This window comes from Rhincodon typus, chromosome 3 (assembly GCF_021869965.1).
Source record: "Rhincodon typus isolate 14 chromosome 3, sRhiTyp1.1, whole genome shotgun sequence".
Classification (NCBI taxonomy): domain Eukaryota; kingdom Metazoa; phylum Chordata; class Chondrichthyes; order Orectolobiformes; family Rhincodontidae; genus Rhincodon; species Rhincodon typus.
Window position 1 is genome coordinate 71,559,066 of NC_063334.1, and position 25,598 is coordinate 71,584,663.

Here is a 25,598-nt window from a genome sequence, read left to right on the forward strand (position 1 = left end):
ATCTGCAGTTCCTACTATCTCTGATTCAATTTTAACCTTTAGTTCCTTGATTATTTTATAGTTTTGGAGCGCAGTTAATGTCTACCATGAAGACTGATAAAGTATCTGTTCTGTGCCATCTTCAGGTTCCACAATATTATTTCCCTAACCTCATTCTCTAAGAGACCTATGTTAATTTTGCCTCTTGCTTTTTATATATTTAAATAATCTCTTGCTCATTTTTATAGAAGCACCAACTTGCTTTTTGTTTTAAAGTCCTGTTGAAACTTTTGCTTTCAGTTTTTACATTCCTGGCTATCTCTGATACTCTAAATTCTTCCTCCTGATTAACCTTTTCGTCATTATCTGTTAATTGTAATTGTATCAATTGTCTGATCTATGTTAAGATCTAAAAATAGAATAGACCTTAACCACTTATCAGAGACCCACCAACAGCTAGCTCGTTTCTATGACAGCAAAAACTAATTCCAGTCAACTGTAATGAATCCAGCTCTCAGATTGCCTGTTTTGAGATTCTCACCTTGCCGCCTCATTTTCAATGATGCTGACTACCTGACTTTCCTTGCCTGTTCTTGGTAATGCTCACTGTCTTGGTGTCCTCATCTCTCCTTCTCTTCTCTGCTCCGTTAAATAGGGAAACCAGTACTGTACACTGTGCTCCAGATGTGAATACATCAACACGCTGTTTAACTGAAGTATAATCTTGTAATTGTTGTTTCAATTTCCCACCAATTGATTACTTCCTACTAACTTGCGCAATCACTTGCTGCACTTGCATTCAAACCTTTTACAATTAATGTACCAATAGAACAGCAGGTCAAGCAACATTTGGGGAGAAAAACAGTTAACATTTCAGACCGTGATAATATCCTTCTTACATTGCATATGGAGATTATCAAATTGATTATAACTGCAGAATAAATAAATTTAGCTGTTTGAAAACTGACAGTCATGTCTGTCATTGGTTACTTTAGTAGGAAATCTTTGCAAATAATGTATTTGAATTTTAAACACTTTTGATTTTTTTTTTTTTTTTCCCAATCCCAAAAAGCTAATTTTGAAAAAGGCAAGAATGCTCAACTTTTCAACAAAAGGAATGAGTTTAGAGCTGAATACAGCACCCTTGAAGAATTGGAGCTGAAACTAACAAACAACAGGAAAACAGAAAGTAAAAATTCATGAATTTTTGGGGATATTTTGCTTGTAACTCTCAATTTTCTTTTTGCTGTCATAGCAACCTTTGTTTTTTCCCCAATGTAATAAAGAAGAGAACACATTTTTGAATATTACTGAAGAAAAGGAATGTTAAAGTTTTTGTCTTTTAATCATCGAGACAAATGAAAAATATCAAATTTCAAACTATCTCAATTCATGCATTAGGACAGAAGGTTGACTCTAATTGACCATGGTGTTACAAAAAAGGCATGGCGTATAGGACTGGGACAGGTGGAGGGGGGAGGAGAGAAAAGTGGGTTTGGGAGGGAAAGGTCAGGAGTGGAGGGCTCTGCCCCTCTCCCTGCACTCTGCAGGGGAGGTTTTGGCCAAGTGGTATTATCGCTGGATGGTTAATCCAGAAACCCAGATAATGAATCCCGCCACAGCAAATGGTGGAATATGAATTCAATAAATATCTGGAATTAAGAATCTAATGATGACCATGAATCCATTGTCAATTGTTGCAAAAACCCATCTGGTTCACTAATATCCTTCAGGGAAGGAAACTGCTGTCCTTACCTGGTCTGGTCTACATGTGACTCCAGATCCACAGTAATGTGGTTGACTCTTAACTGCCCTCTGGGCAATTAGGGATGGACAATAAATGCTGGCCTAGCCAGTAACACCCACATCCCATGAATGAATAAAGAAACTCTCCCCCCTACATTCCTGACCCCTCTAATCCTCCCTGACCCTTCTCCGCGCTTTCTCACCAGAGCAAATTAAAAATGCATTTTGCATTCCGTATAGTTCTTTGCTTATTACTACTATATTTTTATACCTTGTCAGGTGGAACCTCTCTTCTGAGACTGAGGGCTTTGGATTTAAGCTTTCCTGCTTTCCAATATCTGGCGTTGTTTCAAATTTTGCTTTTTAACATTTCCTCTGAAGTGCCTTTGAGATACTTTACTACATTAAAGGTGCTTTCCAAAATGTTGTACGTTTAATTCATAATTTCTTTGTTTTAATATTTCTTATAACAGATATGAAGGTTCAACAGCAACTTGCAAAAATACGTCACAATGTGAAGAGATTCCAGAGCCAGCTTATGGATGTTAAGCCCACTCCAGAATGTATGTACGACATGCAAACAAAAATGTACGTGTATCAATGATTGTGATGTACTATATAACGTACTATCAAAAGCTATGCAGAAATTCTAAGTCCTTAGTACAAGGAGAATGTTTGGATGTTTCTATAGAATACAAATACTGGCATGGACCAGTTTAGCCAAGTTTTATTTTCTGCTGCCACTTCTTTAATGAGAAAGTGTTGCAACATTCTGGACAACTGACCAGGATCAACTGACATTAGTGCTGTTTTGGTAGTGATAATTTCTTTCTTTGTTTCATTCTCAGTAAGAATTGCACTTCTGTTGTAAACTACCAAATTAGCTCGAACGATAGTGTCCTGCTTCTATCCAGTACTTCATCTCATCATGAGAACTGGGAAGTTTGAATGTTAATTCAGATTTCTATCTTTTTAGGAGGTTTCACCCAAGTTTGGCTTTTGCAATGCTGTAACATTGCAGGATCATTTTGGTCATTTCTACAGAAAGACTTTTAAACAATAGCAGCACAAAAGGTGGCCATCTGGCCCGTACCTGGATCAATTAACAAAAGTCTGACTACACTAATCCCCACTTTCTAGTTCTTAGCTCATAGCCCTGGAGTGAATATCTAAATGTTGTTCAAATGATTTGAGTTTCTGACTCAATCAAGCAATGAGTTCCAAAATCTTAACATTCTCTGGGGCAAAGATTTCTCAACTCCACTCTTAATGTTCTACCTCTTACTTTAAATCTATATCGTCCTTTTATTGACCTCTGTACTAATGGAAAAATGCTTTTCTATCCACCCCATCCATGACCCTTCTTAATCTTATCCCCTCAACCTTCGCTACTCTGCAGAAAACAACCCTAGCATATGCAATCTTTCCTTTATAGCTCAGGCCCTCCAGATCCAGGCAGCAACCTGCTAAATCTCGCTTTCTGCACCTTCTCCAGTGAAATCACATCGTTCCTATAATGTGTTAACCAGAACTATGCCCAGTACTCCAGGTGTGGCCAAACCAACATTTTATATAGTTCCAACATAACCTCCCTCCCTTGAAGTTAAATTCTTAATTACTTTTGATATTTCTTTCATGAAAAGAAAATACATTGAATATTTTTCTCCTAGGTGTTTAGCAAACCTTGATAAATGTTGGATTCTTCAGGCATCAAAGAATAAGTAATTTGTTAACTTTTCTCAGTAATCAAAAACCTTATTATTATGTTGATCTATCTGTGAAAAAAGGGTAGTCATGTTTTTGGCAGTAGAAATGTTGCAAGATTGGGTGGGCCCTGAACAGCAGGCTCGGATGAGGTCAGGAGCATCCAGGGGAAAGGGATCCTCTGATCTCTGGACCGGATTTCAGAGGGACAACTACTTAAATTTGAGAAACAACCGACTGACTTGAACAACTTTTTGTGATGTGAAGTAAAGCAATTCAACAGTCTGTATCCATCTTCATTTTGCTAAATGTTCACATTGTCTGCTGACAATGAACTTGAAGAATTAATTGTGTGTAAAATTAATAAGCCATATCACAGTGGAAATACGCTGTTGCATACCAATATAAAATCAACTGCTATAAATGTCTAAACCTCAAACTGCTTCACTGAGTGACTGATACTTCTGAAACCAATTTATTATCTCTGGTAAACCTGAATTTCTAACTAATGTATGTCACATTTGACTACGAAGTTCTGTGAAATTTAAGATTTAATTATTCTGTTATTATGGTCCACAAACTTGCTTTGTAGCTTTTAGGTGGTGAGTGATAGTGACCTTGTGATGAATCTTCATTTTATCCCTTTCTGATTTGAAGATGGTCAGTTTCATTTTAATATTACTGATTTCATAGCAGTTGAAATGGATTATTTCCTCTAATGCTTATTTGTTTGAAAAGGTTTAAATGAATCACTTACAATTATTTGATTTATACAGTAATGAGAATAATGGCATTTGCCAACATATATTTACTAATGTATTAATAAATGTGATGCTCTTAGTTGTAGAAAAGTTGAAAGAAATCATGGAAGAGGTTGAAAATGCAATCAGTACCTTTAAAGAAGAACAAAGGCAGATGTAAGTTCTTGTATATCTGCACTTCTCGGCACCATGACAATTCAGACCTTTGAGTTGAATTATGTGTGTTAATGCTATGGCTGAAAAAGTGAAGTAAAATTCCAAAGCAATGAAAATTAAAACTGAATCTTTAAAGCTGAGGTTTCAAACTTGAATTGACTGCAAATTTGTTATTAATCACGATACACATTTCCAATCTGTGAACTTATTTTTCAACATCTGTGCAGAACAAATTTAAATTTACGAGCATAAAAATGAATTCTGTGTTACACTGAGCTTTGGTGCCACTTTAACACTTATTATGATTTCAGAGTTTAGGGAAGAGTGGCTGTAGCAGAAATTAACTATCTGAACCCTTTATTGTCATTGCCATAATTCAACGAAGATAAGCAAAACAGTCAATGGCAGAATTAGAAATGATAAATTTAGGTTGTTACTAGAGAACAATTTATAAAGTTATGATTAAATATGTTAGTAATTTGAAATGTCAAGCTGGGAGCAATTTGAAATGATAAAGGGACCATCTCAACTGTCATCCTCCCTGTTACTGAGTCATGAAAGGTTTACCTTGGAGGAAATTTGAATTCCCCCACATGCTCCATTTCACCACTGTTTTAATACCTTCATTCTCTGCTGGGGCAGTTTAATGGAATACTGCTAAAGAAATTTGCATTGGCATCCGCTACCTTTCACATGCATGATGTTAGTGGGTATGATGTTAATACATGGTGCTTCTAGTGCATTAAACTATCTGTTGGAATATAAACTTAGATATTCAATAAATTTCAGTTAGCAGGGAAATAACAGCATGTGAATCTATTCTTTATATTTTATGAAAAATTAGAATAAGCACTATTATCCTCTCTTTCCAGTCTGTTTCCTTGTAGCATTTGCTCAAGAGTGAATTTCATAGCACATAGCAGGATATCAGAGAATCTGGTTTCTTTCACTTTAAGATACATGACCTGGCAGCACTAGAATTATAAAGGGATCTGTGATGACATGATACACCAGAACATTTGAATTAGTTGAATTTTGTCTAGAATAAGGTTAGATTTATCAATCGGGAATGGATTCAGGCTGAGGGTATGCAAACCATATAAAAACATTTTGTAGTTGTACGTACCCTTTTTTTTTAACCTGCATCATTAGATTTGTACCAGAGAGCACCTTTGAAAATATAATTGTGTTTCCATTCATTTTTAATAAAGGTATGAAGAACTTCTGAAGGAAGAAAAAACTACTACTCAGGAAATTTCGGCTGTGGAAAAAAAAATGGAAGTGTGGGCCCAGATTCCAACAGAAGCAGTGATAGTCAAGTCCATTGTAGCAAAAGGAATATCCACTAACTCTGGTCCAGAGAATGTGTTAGTTGAAATTACGGAATTTGATAAGTTCCTTCAGCAGACTGGACGCCAAGGTGGTTGGGATGATTTTGATCATCAGGACTTTCTCAAAGTCTGGACAAAACATAAAGGAAAAGCATCATTCATTGAGGAAGCTCTGCAACATTTGGTTGGGAGGACCCGTGAGGATATAATGCAACATGTGCAATGGTATCAAAAGTTTCTCTTCCTAGAAGAGAGGCAGAAGGAGGTAGGAATTTGAGGAAATATTTGTTTAAAATATTTTAAAGTACTGGGTATGATGTAACTTAGGAGTATGATGTTTTTGTTTCACCAGCAATCTACATTATTCTTCCTCGTTAAATTTACTACATGTTAGAACATGTTGCATTTCTGTAGAAATCGCTATAATTCCTAATCAATTGCAAAATGATTTTTATATATTGTTATCGCTTGATTTTGTAAGTAAATACAATGAATAAAATTTATGATTACATCCTATACAATTCAGGAGTGTAGCAAGTAGAGCTTCAATAAATGAGAATATTCTTTAGGTTCACACTCTCAATTTCCATTAAGAAACATGGTGATGAATTGTTTCTGCAGAAACTCAAAATCGGAGAGTCAGTACTGTAGTGCTTATGTGCAGATCCTAGCATTTTGAGATTAAATTATTTGATGTCATAGAATTAACCCCTAAATCTTCAAAGTTTGTCTGTTTGTTCAGGTACTGATTCAATGTCATAACAGTTGATAAGAATCTCTGATGAATTTACCTTGCAGGCTATTCAGAAATGGAAAACAAAGAAGCAACATGAGAAAATGAAGCTCCTGAGGATGCAAGCAGAAGCGGAAGAGAAGACCGATGCAGAACACCGAGCAAGAGAAAAAGCAAAACAGCTTAGGCTTGAGAAGGAGAGAAAAGAGCGAGAAGCTCAGTTGCAGTTGTGGAAGAAAGAGAAAGAACTGGAACTTGCTCTCGAGAAAGAACAACAAATGAAAGAAGAGGCAGAGAAAATGAAAATACAAAGGAAGGAAAATCAAAGACGGCTTGAAATTAAAAGAATGCTCAAAGATTCTGCTGAACAAAAGAAGGAGAAAGAAGAGTTTCTACGACTGGAAGCACAAATGAGAGAGGAAGCTGAAAGAGAAGAAAGGCAGTGGCTTGTGGCGAGAGAAATCTGCAGATTTCAACAGCGGGTGGGTCTTGTATAAAGTAATTTGTACATGAAATTGCTAAATGAGAAAATTTCTTCTAGTTCATTTCTTAATAGTTAAATATGTAAGAATGCTCCTTGTATTTTCTTGGTGTTTAATAAAAAATGTTGCATTTTAAAGAAAAGCTTTAAGGTGTAATCTTAAAGTATGTCACCTCCTGTACTGTGCTGTACTGTTCTATGTTCTATGTTCTTACATTTTATAGTCATGCATTTAATTACATGGTGCTTCCACTTGCAATTTCTACATGAAGGTAACAGTAAGGGTAATCATATTGCAATTGCTGAAGACTTTTTTTCATACCATACAGGATTTTCAAAAGTTGGAAAGCAAATTAGCAGAAAAACGAATGAAGCAAGAGAAGGAGGATGAGCGAGAGAAGAGGTTGGCCAAGCTTAAAGAGAAGGTTTGGCAAATACTGAGTTTAATATGAGTTTAAAAACTCATGCTGGTTGGAAAACACTGATTTAACTCCACTTGTTAATGTGAACTTTTCTAAAGGACAGTGCTTCAGGTGGTTTAGACTGCTACTTATTAACAGGCTGGTGAATAAGGTAAAACTATCTGCACTCGGGTATATTTGTAGCTAGTAATCAAAATGCATTCTCATGGATGTCTGCTGTTTTGGTTCTTCCAGTAAAGAACAGTCACTATTGGCTCTTAAAAGCCTGATCTAGTTTTGAATGTTCAAGTTCAATACTTTTTTAAAAATTTAGTTTTGAAGGTATGAACTTTAAGACAGAGAATTATCTCTAATTGTAGTTGCCCAGATTCGAGCCATTGCAAGCGTTAACCATGTGGTAGTGAATCTCCACACAGTTTCAGCTTGGCAATGTCTATGTTTCTGTGGATAGTACTTGCAAGTTTAATTAGCTTGTAAAGTGATGAATAATATTACAAGTAGTCGGTATTTAAAGTGCTTAAGTGGAAGAAGGATGAATAGTTGGTTAAACATTAAGCAGCAGTACATGTTGGAAATCCTATAATGAAAGAAACATAGCATTAGAAACTCTCGTAACGATTTGTGCCGAACACTATCTATCCATCTAATTGACTTGTTGCATACCTTGCCATTAACTTTCATACTGCAATTTTAGAGCTAACAGTATTGGAGTCTAATTTCTGGCAGAAGTTCATCTATTTCTAAATGTCTGACCTTTTTTGAAATTTACATTGGCTGTCAGTTCCGTCAACTGACTGAAAATTCTGCAACTCTTACTAAAATCTGTTGACTAACCTTTTTGTGTTCCTTTGATGCCCACAGCTTCAATTTGATTGCTTTCCAGTGAAATTGCATATTTCTCATTGCGCAGACTAAATTTAGCTGCAGTGGTCCTGATGTATTTTCACTAAAATCTAGTGTAACATTTTAATCCCCCTTGATTTATGTCAAACCTCTTTCTAAAACATTTCAACAATCTGCTTTCTCGACTGCACATTAGTTGGTATCTGTGATCACTTGGTACAAGGCAAATCAATCACTATCGTTAGATAATACAACATATTTTTGGAATATTCAGATAATCAAATCACTTACAAGCTAACTTATTCAAGTTAATTAGAATCTATAGAATTTGGAAGATGATCGTCAGTCCATTGACTATCTATATAGCCACCTCCTTCAACACTCTGGTATGTCAGGTCCTGGGGAATTATCAACTTTCAACCCAATTAAATTCTCCAGTACAATCATTTACTAATTTTCTTTAGGTCTTAATTCTCCCTAGCTACATGGATCTCAAGTTCTGGGAGATTTCTTGTGTCTTCCTCAGTGAAAATAGATCTCAAGTTAGCATTGAGATTCTCTACCATTTCTCTATCCCCGATAATAAATTTTTCTGACTTTGCCTGTAAAGGACCCAAATTTTGTTTTATCTAAATGTTTTCTTTTTATATAGCTATACAGTCCATTTTTATTGCTAGATTCCATTCATGTTCTATTGTCCTTGTTCTTTCAGTTTCTTGGGCCTCCTTTGCTATATTCTAAAAAGCTCCCAATCCTCATTTTTACTGCGATTTCTGGCAACATTACAGGCCTCTTTTAATCTTATGTAATCCTGAACTTCCTTTGCTAGCCATGGTTAACTGACCTTACAAAGTTTTTGCTCTTTGAAGGATTGTACAGAACTTGAAAACCATGTAATATTTATTTAAAGACTGTTAATTGCCTTTGTAATATCATGCCTGTAAATCTACTTTCCCAATCCATCTCAGCTAATTTGTGCCTCATGCTGTCATAATTTCCCTAATTTAAGTTTAATATCTTCCTCTAATTTTGTGGTAGATGTCACAGCTGTGAGGGTTCTAATATTTTATTAATCCTATTTGCTTTACTTGCTTTAGCATATGATACGCATAACAAGCGGATCAAGGAAAGTGGAATTTTCCCTGCACCTCTTGTCTGTCCCAGGGGTTCTTTTTAAATAATATCGTAAACAATATCATGAGAACGTTGTGCAATTTACATTTACTCAGCAGGAAATATGAGTAAATCACATATAAATTATCATCTTTGAGGTAATATCGCTGGTCTAGTAATCCAGAGGCCAAGACTGGCAACAGCAGTTCAGATTTCACCATGTTCATTGATGCAGTTTAAATTCAATTACTAAATCTGGTATTTAAAGCTAACCTCAGTTATGATGTCCATGAAACTATCAACAATTATCATAGAAGCTCCCCTGATTGCCTAGTGCCTTTTAGGGAATTAAACCTGCCATTATCACCTGGTCTGCCATTTATATGAATCCACAACCATATAATTTTAAACTGCCTCTATCAAGCTATTTAGTTCAAAGGCATAAAGATCTGCTATAAATCCCCATTTTGGTGGTGGGTTTAGTAATCAGCGTCCTGGAAGTCATATTCACATTAAATTAACGGAAAAAATCTTCAGTAGTTATTAAAAAACTTAAATTGGCAGGATTTGATCTCGATGGCTGTTGTATTTCTTGAATGCTGCCATATTCATAGAATCCCTATAGTGTGGAAACAGGCCATTAGGCCTAACAAGTCCACACTGACACTCCAAAGAGCATCCCACCATTATCCTGGTAACCCTGCATTTCCCTTTGCCTAATCCACCTAACCTACACATCCCCAGACACTATGGGCAACTTAGCGTGGCCAATCCACCTAGCCTGCACATCTTTGGACCGTGGGAGGAAACCAGAGCAGGGGGAGTATGAATCAGTTTGCTCAGTTGGCTGGATGGTTGGTTTGCACCGCAGAGTGATGCCAACAGCACGCATTAAATTTCCGCACCAGCTGAGGTTATGATGAAGGACTCTCTTTCTCAACCTCTTCCCCTCCCCAAAGCATGGTAATCCGCAGGTTAAACCGCCACTAGTTGTTGCTCTAGTGTGAAAGAGCAGTCCTATTGGGCTCTGGGACTATGGCAACTTCACCTTTATGGAAGTGGTAGCTGTGGTTACATGGAGAGAATTGGCTTGAAGTTAAATTTGAGCTGGTGAACAAAATGAAGGTGAATGTCTGTTTTCCCAAATGAACAGAATTCTGAAATCCATCTACTTTATCCTGATACCATGTAACTCCCTGAAAATCCTCCTAAATAGTGCACTAGGAAACTATTTCTTCTTGAATTTGGATTGGGGAAATTTATAAAGTTGATGGCATCCGCTCCTTGTTTTGCTCAACAAAATACCCATTCAGCTGGTTTTTGAACATAATCTTGTATAAAAATAAAGTGTCATTGAGCCTCTGACAAAATGAATCTTAATGTGGTGTTGTCCCATACAAGCTAAGGATAGCCTTAGGTTCAACCATGCGTCCTGAGTGAATTGATATTCAGGAGGGGTAATATTAGTTTGTTTGTTTGTTTGTTTTTGTTCCTGAAAAACAAAATTGCTGGAAAAGCTCAGCAGGTCTGGCAGCATCTGTGGAGGAGAAAAAAGAGTTAACGTTTTGGGTCTGGTGACCCTTCCTCAGAACTGATGGTGGCTGGGAAAATGTCAGTTTATATGCAGAAAATAGGGAGGTGGGTGGGGTAGGGAGTAAACGATAGGATAGAGCCCAAAGAGAGAGAAAGACAGTTGGACAGACAGATGAGTTGCTAACGATCAAGCTGGGAGGGTGAGTAGTTGTTAATGGGGACTGTTAGTGACTAACAACAGGGGGTGTGTAGTGGCAGGCTATGTGGTAACAAGGCCTGGTGTGTGGGGTGAGGGCTGGGACATGGGAGAGTTTAGGCCCTAAAATTATTGAACTCAATATTGAGTCCGGAGGGCTGTAGGGTCCCCAAGCGGAAAATGAGGTGTTGTTCCTCCAGCTTGCGTTGAGCTTCACTGGAACACTGTAGCAAGCCGGAGACAGAGATGTTGGCCAGGGAGCAGGGTGGTGCATTGAAGTGGCAGGCAACATGTAGTTCAGGGTCTTTTTTGTGAGCAGAACCTAGATGTTCTGCAAAGCGGTCGCCAAGTCTACGCTTCGTTTCCCCAATGTAGAGGAGACCACATTGTGAGCAGCAAATGCAGTAGACTAGATTCTTGGAAGTGCAGGTGAAGTGTTGCTTCACCTGGAAGGTATGTTTGGGTCCTTGGATTCTGGGGAGGGAGGAGGTAAATGCGCAGGTGTTGCACCTTCGCCGGTTACAGGGGAAGGTGCCGTAGGGCTGTGGGGAGGTGTTGGGGGTGAAGGAAGTGTGGACCAGGGTGTCCCGGAGGGAATGGTCCCTGCGGAAGGCAGACAAGGGAGGGGAGGGGAATAGGTGTCTGGTGGTGGCATCTTGCTGGAGGTGGCAGCAATGGCGTCGGATGATCTTCTGGATGTGGATACTGGTGGGATGGTAGGTGAGGATAAGAGGAACCCTATCACTGTTGCGGGAGGGAAGAGAAGGGGTGAGGGCAAAAGTGCGGGAGATGGGTCAGACCCGATTGAGGGCCCTGTCGACAACAGCTGGGGAATCCTCAGCTGAGGAAGAATGTGGACGTTTCGGATGCTCCCTTGTCGAAGTTGGTCTCATCTGAACGTAAGAGACGGACTCTGAGGAACTGAGAATGGGATGGAGTCTTTACAGGAAGTGGGGTGTGAGGATGTATAATCCAGGTAGCTGTGAGAGTCAGTGAGTTTGTAATGAATATTAGTGGCCAGTCTATCCCCAGAAATGGAAACAGAAACGTTGAGGAAGGGAGGAGTCAGAGATAGACCAGGTGAAAGTGAGGGCAGGGTGGAAATTGGAGGCGAAATTGACGAAGTTTTCCAATTCTAGACGAGAGAGGGAAGCAGCACCGATGATATCATCGATGTATCGGAGAAAGAGTTGTGGGTGGACTCAATATTGAGTTCAATAATTTTAGGGCCTAAACTCTCCCATGTCCCAGCCCCTCACCCCACACACCAGGCCTTGTTACCGCATAGCCTGCCACTACACACCCCCTGTTGTTAGTCACTAACAGTCCCCATTAACAACTACTCACCCTCCCAGCCTGATCGTTAGCAACTCCTCTGTCTGTCCAACTGTCTTTCTCTCTCTTTGGGCTCTATCCTAGCGTTTACTCCCTACCCCACCCACCTCCCTATTTTCTGCATATAAACTGACGTTTTCCCAGCCACCATCAGTTCTGAGGAAGGGTCACCAGACCCAAAATGTTAACTCTGTTTTCTCCTCCACAGATGCTGCCAGACCTGCTGAGCTTTTCCAGCAACTTTGTTTTTGTTCCTGATTTTACAGCATCTGCAGTTCTCTTGGTTTTTATTAGATTGTTTTTGTTTTCAGTTACTACTGAGGATCATCATCATGATGACAAGCTTAGATTTGCTACTGCTCAGCTTCATTCACAAACATAGCCATTTAGATTACTTACACTCAAGTTAAGTGTCAATAAAGCCGTAGCTTAATGTCAATGGTCACCTTTTGGAGAGGGGAAGACAACTGCTTCTGAATTATTTCTGTCTTTTCCATTCAGATTGATGCTCAGATACAACGAGATCCATCAAGACTACTAAAACCCACCAAAGGTTGGGAGGAACACACAAAAGAGATGGGACAGAATGGTGGTGGTCCTATGCTGTTTCTTCCCCATCGGTAAGTGATTATCATGAGAACAAATCTCTTAATATTAAAAAGATAAACACACTTAAATTTGCTTTGCTTTGCTTTGTCTCCATGTATAACCATTTTATTTCCTGTTATTTTTCAGGGCTATTCCATCTTGGAGGCAAGGGATATAACAATATTATTCCATGAATATTGAAGAATTCTACTGATTAGTAGAAGTATATATTGTCTATTATTAAATAAATTATGACAAACTTTAAAAATAATTAAATGGTTGAGTTAGTTAAAGTTGTAAAATGGCAAAAATATATTTCTAAAAATTAGGAAAGGGAATAAGTGTTAATGATTTGGGGGAAAAAAAGGAAATGAGATAAATGTGAATGCGCAAAGCAATCAACGTAGAATTTGAAGGAGAGTTAGAAATATTAGTAACTGGAACAGCATGATAATGCAAGCTAGGGTTTGGACAGACAAAAACAAAGTGCTGGAGAGACTCAGCTGGTCTGGCAGCATCTGTGGAGAGAAAACATTAACATTGAGTTCAGTGAGCCTTCTTCAGATCCAATTTCTTGGGTTTAGACAGTAGTGGGAATTTAATATTCCAGGTTATTACAGTTTGAGTTAATATAAAGGGAAATGAGGGTATGGTACCACTGCTGGTAAAGAATAACATCATATCACTCAAGCACAAAAATATCCTGAGGACAACATTATGACACTGGTTAGAATGAAAAATAAACGTAAATTCTATAAATGTACATATTGTAAATGACCAACAGTTGATATGAGAGAAGAGTGGAAATTCTGAGGTGACTTGGCAGAGATATACGATAATAAAACAGCAAAGTTGGCGTTAATTTGCTCATTTGTCACCCTTACCTTGAGCTGTGATAGCTATTGATCCAATTAAAATTTTAATCTATTTATGAACCCATTTGCAGCATTGCGGTTTCTACCTCTAACTTAATTTAGTCCTACAACGCTGTTCCTCTAATTCCTTCTTGAACTACAACAATAATGGAGCTGGGGGTACAGGGCATAATTTTAGCATTTTTAGATGACAGTATTTTCAACTTGTGAACTGTGAGGAGGATAGTGATAAGCTGCAAGAGGACATGGACATGCTGACAAATTGGGCAGAATCTTGGCGGAGAATCCAGAAGTGATGTATTTTGGGAGGGGGATAAAGGGAGACAACATAAACTGAAGGGTACAATTGTAAAAGTGGGTGCAACAGAAATAAAGATACCTGAGTTTATATAGGCACCAATAATTGAAGATGGCAGGGCAAGGTGAAAACTTAAAAAGTGCATCTTCAGCTTTCTAAATAAGGAAACAACATAAGACAGTGCTGTAGCATCAACTGAATTATTGTATCCAATTCTGATAACTAAATTTTAGGAAGGATGTGAAGGCTTTTGACAGGATATACAAAACATTCACAAGAATTATTTGGATTTAGGAACATCTGTTATATGGATATGTAGTGGAAGTTGGGTTTGTTTTCCTCAGAAGAGGAGCTTGATAAAAATTCAACGTAAGTTTTCAAACTTTGAGGCTTGAGAACCAACAGTAATACTCAAAGTTTGTTGGGGGTGGGGGGAGATAGGGGCAAGATTCGAGAAGCAAAGAATGAGAAAAGACTAGCAGCTAACAAAGGGAAATCTCAAAGTCATCTTGGACATTTAAACAGTCAGAGTATGGTTAAAGGAGGACAAGGACTGAGCAGCAACTAAAAGAGGGGATTTACACATGGAACAGTGGTATGGCAGAAGTGTTAAATGAATACTTTGCATCTGACTTTACAAAAGATGTTGCTGCCCAGTCCATGGTAGCAGAGGAGGAAACTCCGTCCCTAGAAGGGTTCAAAATTAATAAGGAAGAAACCTTGACTAGATAATTGTCACCTAAAGCTGACAAGGTATTGGGACTGGATAAGATAATCAGTCATACAGCACGGAAACAGACCCTTCCGTCCAACCTGTCCACGTCAACCAGTCATCCCAGTCTGACTTAGTCCCATGTGCCAGTATTTAGCCCCTATCTCTCTCAACCCTACCTATTCATATACCCATCCAGATGCATTTTAAATGTTGTAATTGTACCCGCCTCCTCCACTTCCTGTGGTAGCACCACCCTCTGCATGAAAAGGTTATCTCTCAGATTTGTTTTAAATCTTTTCGCTCTCGCCTTAAACTGCTGTCCAGTTTTGAACTCCCCCACTCTAAGAAAAAGACCTTAGCTATTCACCCTATCCATGCCCCTCACGATTTTATAAACCAGGATAAGGTCACCCCTCGGCCTCTGACACTCTGGGAAAATAGCCCCATCCTATTCGGCCTCTCCCTACAACTCAAACCCTCCAGTCCCAGCAGTATGCTTGTAAATCTTTTCTGAACCCTCACAAGTTTAATGAAATCCGTCTATAGAAGAGTGACCAGAATTGCATGCAGTATTCCAAAAGTGGCCATACCAATGTCCTGTACAGCCACAGTATGCTGTCCTAACTCCTATACTTAAAAGTTCTGATCAATGAAGACAAGTGTGCCAAAAGCCTCCTTTACCACCCTGTCGACCTGCAACTCCACTTTCAAAACAACTATGCACCTGCACCACTAGGTCTGCTGGTTGGGCAACGCTCTCCAGAGTCCTATCATTAATTGTGTACGTGCTGCCTTGGTTTGCCTTACCAAAATGCAACACCTCGCATTTATCTAAATTAAACTCCATCTGATCAAGGTCCTGTTGTCTCTGAGGTCACCACCTTCACTGTCCACCACGCCACCTTTTTTTTGTAATCCACAAACTTAGTAACCATACCTCCTATATTCACATCCAAGCAGTAGACCCAGCACCAACCCTTGTGGCATACCACTGGTCACAGACCTCCAATGTGAAAAGCAACCCTCTACCACCACCTGTTGTCCCCTCCCTTCAAGCCAATTTTGCATCTTATTGGCTAGCTCCCCTGGATCCCATGTGTTTTGCTTTCTACTTCAGCCTCAAGCTGGTGAGTATCCAAAGTTTTAACAGAACAAGTAAGTGATTGAATTGTTAAAATGTTAGTCCTCTAAAACATGGGCAGTAGTTAAAATCGGTACTGTTATTACATTACATGTATGGCTAAACTAGTTAAACTGCTTGGTATAGCTATCAATAAAACTTTAGTGTTTCTGAATGCAACCTAATTAGGTATCTTATAGATAAGATGGCAGAATAGTTAATATGTTCCAGCTGTCTCGCATGAAGACTCGTGAGACTCCCAAAGGCAGCCAGATCTCTAGTGAGTCTCTTCAGTTTAAGGAACTTCAGCTCCAAGTTGATGAACTGAAGTTTGAGCTTTGCAAAATTTGGGAAGATATTCACACCTCTTAGCTCGGTCTGTACTCGGGGACGTGAGGAAGACAGGTATGGGAATCTAGATATAGCAATGCAGGAACTTCAGCACTTGTAGTTGTTCACTGGTTTAAGTTTCCTACAATTTTTGTGGACAACACTTTAGGGCTGCAGGGTAGATGGCCAAACTGCCCACAAAACACTGTGTGGCAGGGAGCCATTCAAGTGAAATAGGGTGGAGTAAAAAGTAAAATAATTGTATCAGTGACAGTATAGTTATGGGAATAAATACTGGTCACTGCAGCTGCAAGTCTGGTTCTGAAGATTGCCAAGTTCCAGGATTGAGAGCTTTTTCTCAAGGCTGGAGTGGAATTTGGAGAGGGGATGTATACAGTTGTCACAGTCCATATGGGTACCAACAACTAAGGAGTTTCATACTGAAGTATGAACAGCTAGGGGCTAAATTAAACACATGAATACAAAGGTAATAATCTCTGGATTAATACCTGAACATATTGGCATAGGGTAAATAAAATCAGTTGAATGGAAGACTCATTGCTATGGGTGAAATGTTATTTCATTCATGGAACTCAGCACCAGCACCTGGAGAAAGAGGACTGTTAGTAGTCTTCAGCTGAATTGCGCTGGGACCCGTGGACTGACGGATTGTATAACTAGGGCTGTAGAGTGAGTTTAAAATAGTGGGTGGAGGGAAGCGTTCATGAGTGGCGATTTGGAAATTTTGAGAGGGGATGAGTCAGTCATGCAGATTAGCAACGCAGGTAATGATGTGTAAAGGAAAGGGATAGTGTGCACAAACAATAATGTATCAGCAAACAATAGTTAAAATTAGTTTAAAAAGAATGTAGTAAAGGTTCTTTATCTGCATTATGCAGTGTAATGATGCATAAATTAATTGCACCAATATAAATAGGTGAGGAGGGGCTCTAGTGGAGCAGTGGTAGTGTCCTTACCCCTGGACTGGGAGACCCGGGTTCAAATGTCACCTGCTCCAGAGATGTGTAAAAACATCTCTGAATAGGTTGATTAGAAAAATTGCTTATATACATGAGTATGTCATGAAGTTGACCAGGACTGGGACCTAGATGTTCAAGCGTATTTGACAGATCAGGAAAAAAAAAGTAAAAGGAGGTGGAGTGATTCAGTTTCTAAAGGACAGTATGAGTACAATAGTGAAAAATAACAGTTTCAGAATCAAAATGCAGAACCCATTCTTGTGGAGATATAGTAAAGCAAATAAGTCGCTTGTCGGAGTGGTATGTAAGCCCCCTGACAAGTAGGCACGCTGTAATATAATTATTGCAATTAATGTTTATTGTATTACCTTTCTTATCATGGGAGATTTTTTAAAAAATGATTTGGATGAATCAAACTGGCGGAAGTATCCAGGATAGGTTAATTAACCTATGAGTTGTGGGGATTATGGGACAGAAGCAGCAAAGTGATGTTATGGCATAATCAAAGCCATCGTGCTTTTGCAGGATGGCAGACCAGGCTCAGTGAGCCAAATGGCTGACTTGTTATTGTGACCTATCCACATTTTTCAGTACTTGTGAAGCACAGAATCATATAACTACGCAAGAGGAGGACATTTGGTCCTGTGTGTCTTCACTAGCTCTTTGATCATGATTACTTGGTGCCATTCTCCTGCCCTTTGACGCTGCACGTTGTTTCTGTTTAAATAACGATCTAATACCATGTTGAATGTCTCAATTGAACCTGGATTCTCACTCCTAGGCAGTGCATTCCATACCCAACTCAATTGTTAAAAACGCTGCCTCAATGTAAGTCTTCAGCGTAGGGATTATAACTAAAACACGTTGGGACGGTTTTGAAGCTAAAGGCTTTGTCCCATTAGAACGAGACAAGCTTGAAGTGCCGTGTGTTAATTTCGCTATTGCCTTAACGCAACCTAACGTTGGTTGAAGTTATTGAAGAACAGCTTATAGATTCCAAAATTTGTTCAAATAATGGGCAATTCGGAGGGAACAGGAAGATATTATCATACTTTTTTTTGTCGAAACTGTTGAGGTTTGTTTGAACCTTTGCACCTTTCAAAGTACGTAATTTCGCTCGACAGGGATAAACGTGACGCTGTTTTAAAACTTTGTAACTATTCGTATTTAACCAACCAGATGTAAATTGTTGCAGGATGTAAAGGCTTGCCTTCACGTCATGGGGGTACATCCGCTATTTCTGAAATGAGTTTTACGTGAGATCTGTTCTTCACAGTGAGAGAGACCCGGAGCGGGACGCATGCGCGCGGGAGTTGTTGGTTTCTGATTGGCTGCAGTGGGCCGGAGGCGGAGCATGTTCGGCTTGCGGAGAGTCGGGGGGCGGGGCGTGTCCATGGCGATCCAACATGGCCGAGGAGACGGCGCCTTGTGAGCATCTGGAGTTCCTGAAGGATCGGCATATCTGCTTCTTCGAGCGATGTCTAAAGATCTTACCCGAGAGGTACTGCTCACTGGAGACCAGCAGGTAAGGGTCGGCTCCGAATCGGGTGAGGGAGGATCGGGTGAAGCGAAACGGGGTCGGATGGGCCTCTGCAGAGGGGTCTGTAAGCTCGGCCCGACCCATCAGCCCTTTCCGGGGGACCCTTCCCGGGTAGGGGGCAACATCCTCTCCGCTACTCCTGGGGTAGGAGCAGGGTCTTCAACTGGAGCCGGCAGCTATCAGAGGTTGCATGTTGGGTGGGGCGATGGAGATGATAACTGGAAACTGCATTGTGTATGGGAACGCATTGGGTTGTTTCTCGTAATTTACAAGTTGTGAAGCACGGGAAGAGGCGGCGTCTTTCGTCAAACATAACTTCACCATGAAAGGTGATTTATGGTGCTTATTTTCTCGAAGGCCTTGACTGCTCGGTGAGGTTGTTGCACAGTTTTGAGATGTGTTGTAATTACCCGTGCAAGCCCTGGTTTGTACGTCACTCCTGGGACACCCCTAAATCATTAACTTTGTCATTAGAACTACTTAAATAGAGTGGTACACACTTGCGTCGGTACTTCAGGTTTTTATGAATCACCATGAGGGAATTTTGTGACGCAGTATACAGTACAGAACGCGACCCTTTGTCCCCGTGTTCATCACACCCCTGCTGTTTCTGCGCATTCCTGTAAATGTTTCCCTTTAAGAATTTATCCAATTTATTTCTTTATGCTCACTGAATCTGTTTTCAGTTGCTCTTCCTGGCAATGCCTTTCAGTTCATAAAGCACTTTCACATATAAAAGTGAGGAAATTATGCCAAATATTTATAAAGCAATTTTATAAAGATTGTTGGGGTGCAGAAGAGCTTTATTAGAATGTTGTAACAAAACCAAAGGAAACTACTGGTGTTGAATGTTTACCAGCAGATCGTTTTCAAAAGTGTGAAACTTGCACTCTGTCAACATTTACGAAGTACACAAAGTAACCATGAAGGTATGGCAAGCAATTAAGCTAAATGGCATTTTGTCTTTATTACAAAGTGCGAGAAAGCGATCAGTGCAGTAAACATGAAGAGAAAGGACTTGTCCTTTATTACAAAGAACGTCCTGCAAGTAAAAGTACAGTATAATGAAGTTGTAATACAACTGGGGAGGATTTTGATGACACCATGTCTGGAGTACCGTGCACATTTTGGTCTCCACATTTTAAAGAAAAAACTTGTATTAGAAGCGTTGTTAAGACTCATTGGGATGGTACTATGGAAATCAAGCCCTGCTAAATTCAGTCACAAAATTTGAAGATTTTATAGAAGTACAAAAAATTCTGCAATTTGCCTGATTTTTTTCAAACCCAGGTGGACAAAGCATGAACTAGATTTCTATACCTGACAAAAATTGCCTTTACATATAAATGGACTCTAGCTTCATGTAAACAATTATAAATCGTTAGCATATAATCCTATCGGTTAAACTCTAACTGCATTATAAACTCTGTCATAGACAAAGGTGTGTAGACAGGAAACAAAAACATGGATGGAGGGCAAACTGGGAAAGCAGTTCACTTTTATTTCCACAGAATCTACTGAGGTGGTTTGTGTTGATCAGAATGCTGCTTTTCATGTTTTCCTTCTGAAGCTTTCATTCGTTTACATGAGACGTGAGGTAGGATCAAGATGTAGGATCAAACTGGGCAAAGTATGGCAGATAGTGGAATTTGAATTCAACAAATATCTGGAATTACGCATCTAATGATAACCATGAATCTATTGATTTGTTGGAAAAACCTTTCTGGTTCACTAATGTCCCTTAGGGTAGGAAACTGCCATCCTTTCCTGGTGTGGCCTACATGTGACTCCAACCCCACAGCAATGTGATTGACTTTTCACTGCCCTCTAGACAATTAGGGATGGGCAATACATGCTACCTAGACAGTGACACACTCACACCGTGAATGAATTTTAGAAAACAGTAAAGGAAAGAACCCCCTCGTGCAAGTTGTAGTCCAAGACATGGTATAAACCAGGTATTGCTGTGACAATAATCATGGGTGATAGGCATATAGACTGGATTAATGTTAATGGCAATGTTAACCTTGGAGAGTTCATAGTCTATTAGAGATTGCTGTAAGAAACAATATGTTGGGGAACCAACCAGGGAGCATTTTCTTTTGTATTTAGTATTGTGTAACGAGATAGGGTTAATTAATGATCTTGTAGTAAAAGATCCTCCTAGGGAAGAGTGATAATAACATGCTGAAATTTCAAATACAGTTTGAGGAAGAGAAATTGAAGTCCCATATTAGTGTTCCGGAGTTAAAGATAATTACATTTGCATTAGGACAGATTCTGCCTCAGTGGACAGGGCAGAAAGACTGAAAAGGAAAACAGTTGATGAACAGTGGCAAACATTGAAGGAGATATTTCAGTTCCTTTGACTAAAATATATTCCAGTGAGGAAGAAAGTTCTTAAAAAGAGGAAAAGCATCCATGGCTAAGCATGGACATTAAAGAGAGCATGAGGGCAAAAACTAACGCGTGCCATATTGCAAAGGGTAGTGACTGTCTGGAGGATTCAAAGCTTTTAAAGACCAACAAAAGGTTACTTTAAAAAGTAATAAAAAGAACAAAAGTTAATTGTGAAAGACTCGTGCAGAATATCAAGATGGATAGCAAAAGCTTCAATGAATATTTAAAAAGGAAGAGAGTTGCTAAAATGAATGTTGAATCCTTGGAAGATGAAACTGGGGGAGTTAAAAATGGGGAACGTGAAATGTCGTAGACAGTAAATCAATACTTTGCCTCAGTTTTCATGGTAAAAGACACTGAAACCCCATCCAAATAATAAAAGCAGAGATTAGAGAAAAGGAGGCACTTAAAATAATTGCCATCACTAGGAAAATGTACTGAGCAACCTACTGGGATTAAAAGCAGGCAAGTTCTCAAGACCTGATGGCCTACGTCCTAGGGCCTTAAAGTGTCAGCAGAGATGATGGATCCATTGGTTATAATATTCCAATATTCCTGAGGGTAGGTTCCGGTGCTTTGGAAAAATGCTAATATAATGCTCTTAGTCAGAAAAGGAGGGAGGCAGAAATTAGAAACTGTAGACCAGTGGTTTAGCGTCTGTTGTTGGAAAATTGTTGGAATCCATTATTAAGGAGGTAGCAACAAGACCATTTGGAAAGTCAAATTGCAGTATGTCAGAGTCAGCATGATTTCATCTAAGCTAAATCGTTTTTGACTAATTCACTGGAGTTCTTCGAAAATGTAACAAGCAAAGTAGATAACGGGGTCCTGTAGATGTAGTATATCCAGACTACATGGAAACATTTGATCAGTTTCTGCACAAAAGGCTAATGCGTAAGGTAAGATGACGTGGTTAGGGGTAAAATGTTAGCTTGGATAGAGGAGTTACTAACCAACAAAAAGCAACGAGTCGGCATTGGTGTATCTCTTTCTGGTTGGCATGCTGGTTTGCCACAAAGTTCAGTCCTTGGGTTCCAACTATTTACAATCTATGTTCATGACTCGGATGCAGGGATAGGATTACTGTAGCCAAATTTGCAGATGATGCTAAAGTAGGTGTGACAGTTAGTTACAATAAAGAAATAAGAACCTTATAAGTAGGTTAGGTTAATAGACCAAAATTTGGCATTAGAGTTTAACGTGGATAAGTAAGGTTATCCACTTTGGTCAGAAGAATAGAAAGATAACTTATCTAAATGGATAGAAACTTCAAAATTCTTCCTGCAGAGGAATCCGGATGTCTTTGTGTATGAATTACAGAAAACCAGTATGCAGATAGAGCAAGTAATAAGGAGGGGAGGACAAATGGAATTTTGCCATTTATTCCGAAAGAAATGAAGTACAAAATCAGGGAAGCTTTGTCATAATGGTACAAAGTATTGGTGAGAGTGCACTTCGAGTTTTGCATATAGTTTTGGTCCCCTTACTTGAGGAGGAATATAATTGCATTGAAGGCAGTTCAGATAATGTTCACTAGATTAGTTCCTGAGATGAAAGACTTTTCCTGTGAGGAGAAATTGAGCAGTTTGAGGTTGTACTCTCGGATGAGAGGAGTTCTAATTGAGATATACAGCCATAGTTTTAGGCAATGGGGTAAGCAGATTTAAAACTGAGACAAGGAGAAATTGCTTCTCTGAACCAGATGGGTTTTTCTGACAATTGTAATGGTAAAATTGACTGGTCAATTGCCATGGTCATCATTAGATTCTTAATTCCCAGATTTTTATTGTCTTTTAGGGATGGAAACTGCTGTCCTTACCTGGTCTGGCCTACATGTGACTCCAGACCCATAACTGCCCTTTGTGCAATAAGGGATAGGCAGTATATACCTGCCCAGGTAGTGACTTCCTAATCTTGGGACTGAATAAAAAAAAATTGCTTCTGGACCTTTTAAAACTAAACTCCTTAGACTAAGATAACCTAGTTCTTAACAGTTTAGGAGCAGGTGTCTTTTTTACCTCAGCTTCAGCCAACACTTCTGCAAACTGCTACACTCCAAAGCCTTTCTTCAAGCAATGGGTGTTTTCCTTAAGCCCAAAAACAATTCCAGAATATTTGAACTGAAGCCTCCACTCATCACTATTTATTCTGTTCACTCCTAAAGCTCTGTCAATGTAAACAAAATCCCAGTACTGTGCATGATGTCTTTCTCTCATTGGCAACAGAAATACTTGCAAATACTTTAATGAATAAAACCCCTTCAAAGACACATCCAAGCCATGTGCCACTAGTTCAAAATCTCAAATACATGATATTAAAAGACATATATTTTCTTTATGTATAAAAATAAAGAATAGGTCCTATGATAGGTTGAGTAAATTGAATCTGCATTACATGGAGTTAAGAATGAGAACTGATTTCATTGAAGTGTACAAGATTCTTAGGGTAGACACTCGGAGATTATTCCCTCTGGTCAGAGGATCCAAAACAGTCATAGTCTTGGGATAAAAGCCCAATCATTCAAGATGAGACATTTCTTCACTTGAGCAGTTGTACATCTTTGGAATTCTCTACCCCGGAGGGTTGTGGAATCTCTGTCATTGAATGCATTTAATGCTGACGTTGGCAGATTTTATTTTGTTTCAGAGACTGCATTTTATATTACAAACGACATGATGTATTACAGGTTTATTTATTCTGTCACCTTGGATTCTTTTGTCAGTCATCTAACTTTGTTCTCTGGTTACCCACTTTTCTCCTACTGTAAGCAGTTTCCCTTTATTTCCACTGCAAAGCCATTCATAATTTTGAAAACTTATGTTAGATTTCCTCTTAAACCTGAGCTCTGAGGAGAGCAATTTTGATTTCTGCAGTCTATCCACATAGTTGAAGTCCTTCAACGCTGGCAAATAATCTCTTCTGTGATTTTAGGCCTGTTTTAAGGCACTGCAAAAGTCTAATGCTGAGAGTTGAATGCCACACTCCAGCATTTATAAATATTTAGCATAAATTCTTTCCTTTTGTACACAGTTTTAAAGCTAACAATTCTAAATGCTTCTTTTTCACCAGCCCTTATAATTTTTGTTTTTGACTGTTTAAACATACCTCCAAATCGCTTCTCACTGTAGTGTGGATCCTCACTATGTGCCAAGGGATTGGAGGACGGGAATAATTGCACCTTTTGTGCAAAAATGGCGCAGGGCATAGGCTGTCTGGCCTGTAATTATTTAGCCTAACCTTTTGGGATAGGCAAATCGTTGAAATCGATTCTGAAATACAGAATAAACTGTCAGTTAAAAAGACACGGACTAATCAAGGACAGCGTGGATTTCAGGAAGGGTAGTGTCTAACTTTATTACTTTCAAAAAATTCAATTAATTGGATTGGTGAGAGTAGTGTATGTGATACAGTCTACATGTATTTGTGCGGGGCTAATGATAAGACCTCAAGTGGCAGACAAAAAGGTCCTTTTGGGATGCAAGACATTGTAGTAAGCTGGATTCAAAATTGGCCTGCTGGCAGGAACCGAAGGTTGATTATTTGATGAGTGTTGTTGTATCTGAGAGGCTACATCCAGTGATGTTCCACAGGGCTCAGTCCTAGGTCCCTTGTGTTTTGTGGTATGTATTAATGATTCGAATGAAATGCAGGGACCATGATCAAGAAGTTTTCAGGTGGCACAAAAATTGACTAAACTGTGCAGGTAGATATAAACGGGTACAATATAATTTTGATTATGGGGACATGGCTGCCGGGTGACCACGGATGGGAACTGATTGTCCCAGGATATTCAGTATTTAGGAAGGACAGGCAAAAAGGAAAAGGTGGAGAAGTGGTATTGCTGGTTAAAGAGGAAATTCTCTCAGTAGTAAGAAAGGATATTAGCCCTGATAATTTGGAGTCTGTATGGGTAGAGTTGAGTAATACAGAAGGGCAGAAAACATTTGTGGGTGTCATATATAGACTCCCAAGCTGCAGTGATGATGTCGGGAATGGCATTAAACAGGAAATTAGAGATGCATGTGATAAGAGAATATTGGTGATCATGGGTGATTTTAATGTGCACATAGATTGTGGCTAATTTGATCTGCCCAATGCTGTAGAGGAGGAATTCCTGGATTGTATATTGGTCAACAAAACCTTCCCATATGTGGAAAACCAACTAGAGAGCAGGCCATCTTAGACTGACTACTGCATAATGGGAAGGGAATTGTTACCAGTCTAGTTGCGCAAGACCCCTTGGGGATGAGAGACCATAATGTGATAGAATTTTTTATCAAGATGTAGAGTGAGATAGTTGATTCAAAATAAAAACCAAAAGAACTGCAGATGCTGTAAATCAATTACAAAAACAAAGTTGCTGGAAAAGCTCAGCAGGTCTGGCAACATCTGTGAAGGAGAAAACAGAGTTAACGTTTC

The 25,598-nt window shown here is 39.1% G+C and overlaps 1 protein-coding gene across 1 annotated transcript in view; it reads left to right on the top strand.

Moving 5' to 3' along the window:
* LOC109920558 (coiled-coil domain-containing protein 112) overlaps window positions 1–25,598 on the top strand; it is a 55,568-nt gene that overhangs the window by 1,753 nt on the left and 28,217 nt on the right. The window contains exons 2-8 of the mRNA XM_048593634.1: window positions 2,199–2,288; window positions 4,271–4,346; window positions 5,558–5,942; window positions 6,476–6,892; window positions 7,221–7,316; window positions 12,835–12,953; window positions 18,516–18,764. Coding sequence (XP_048449591.1) covers window positions 2,199–2,288; window positions 4,271–4,346; window positions 5,558–5,942; window positions 6,476–6,892; window positions 7,221–7,316; window positions 12,835–12,953; window positions 18,516–18,764 — 1,432 coding nt within the window. The remainder of the gene's footprint in view (window positions 1–2,198; window positions 2,289–4,270; window positions 4,347–5,557; window positions 5,943–6,475; window positions 6,893–7,220; window positions 7,317–12,834; window positions 12,954–18,515; window positions 18,765–25,598) is intronic.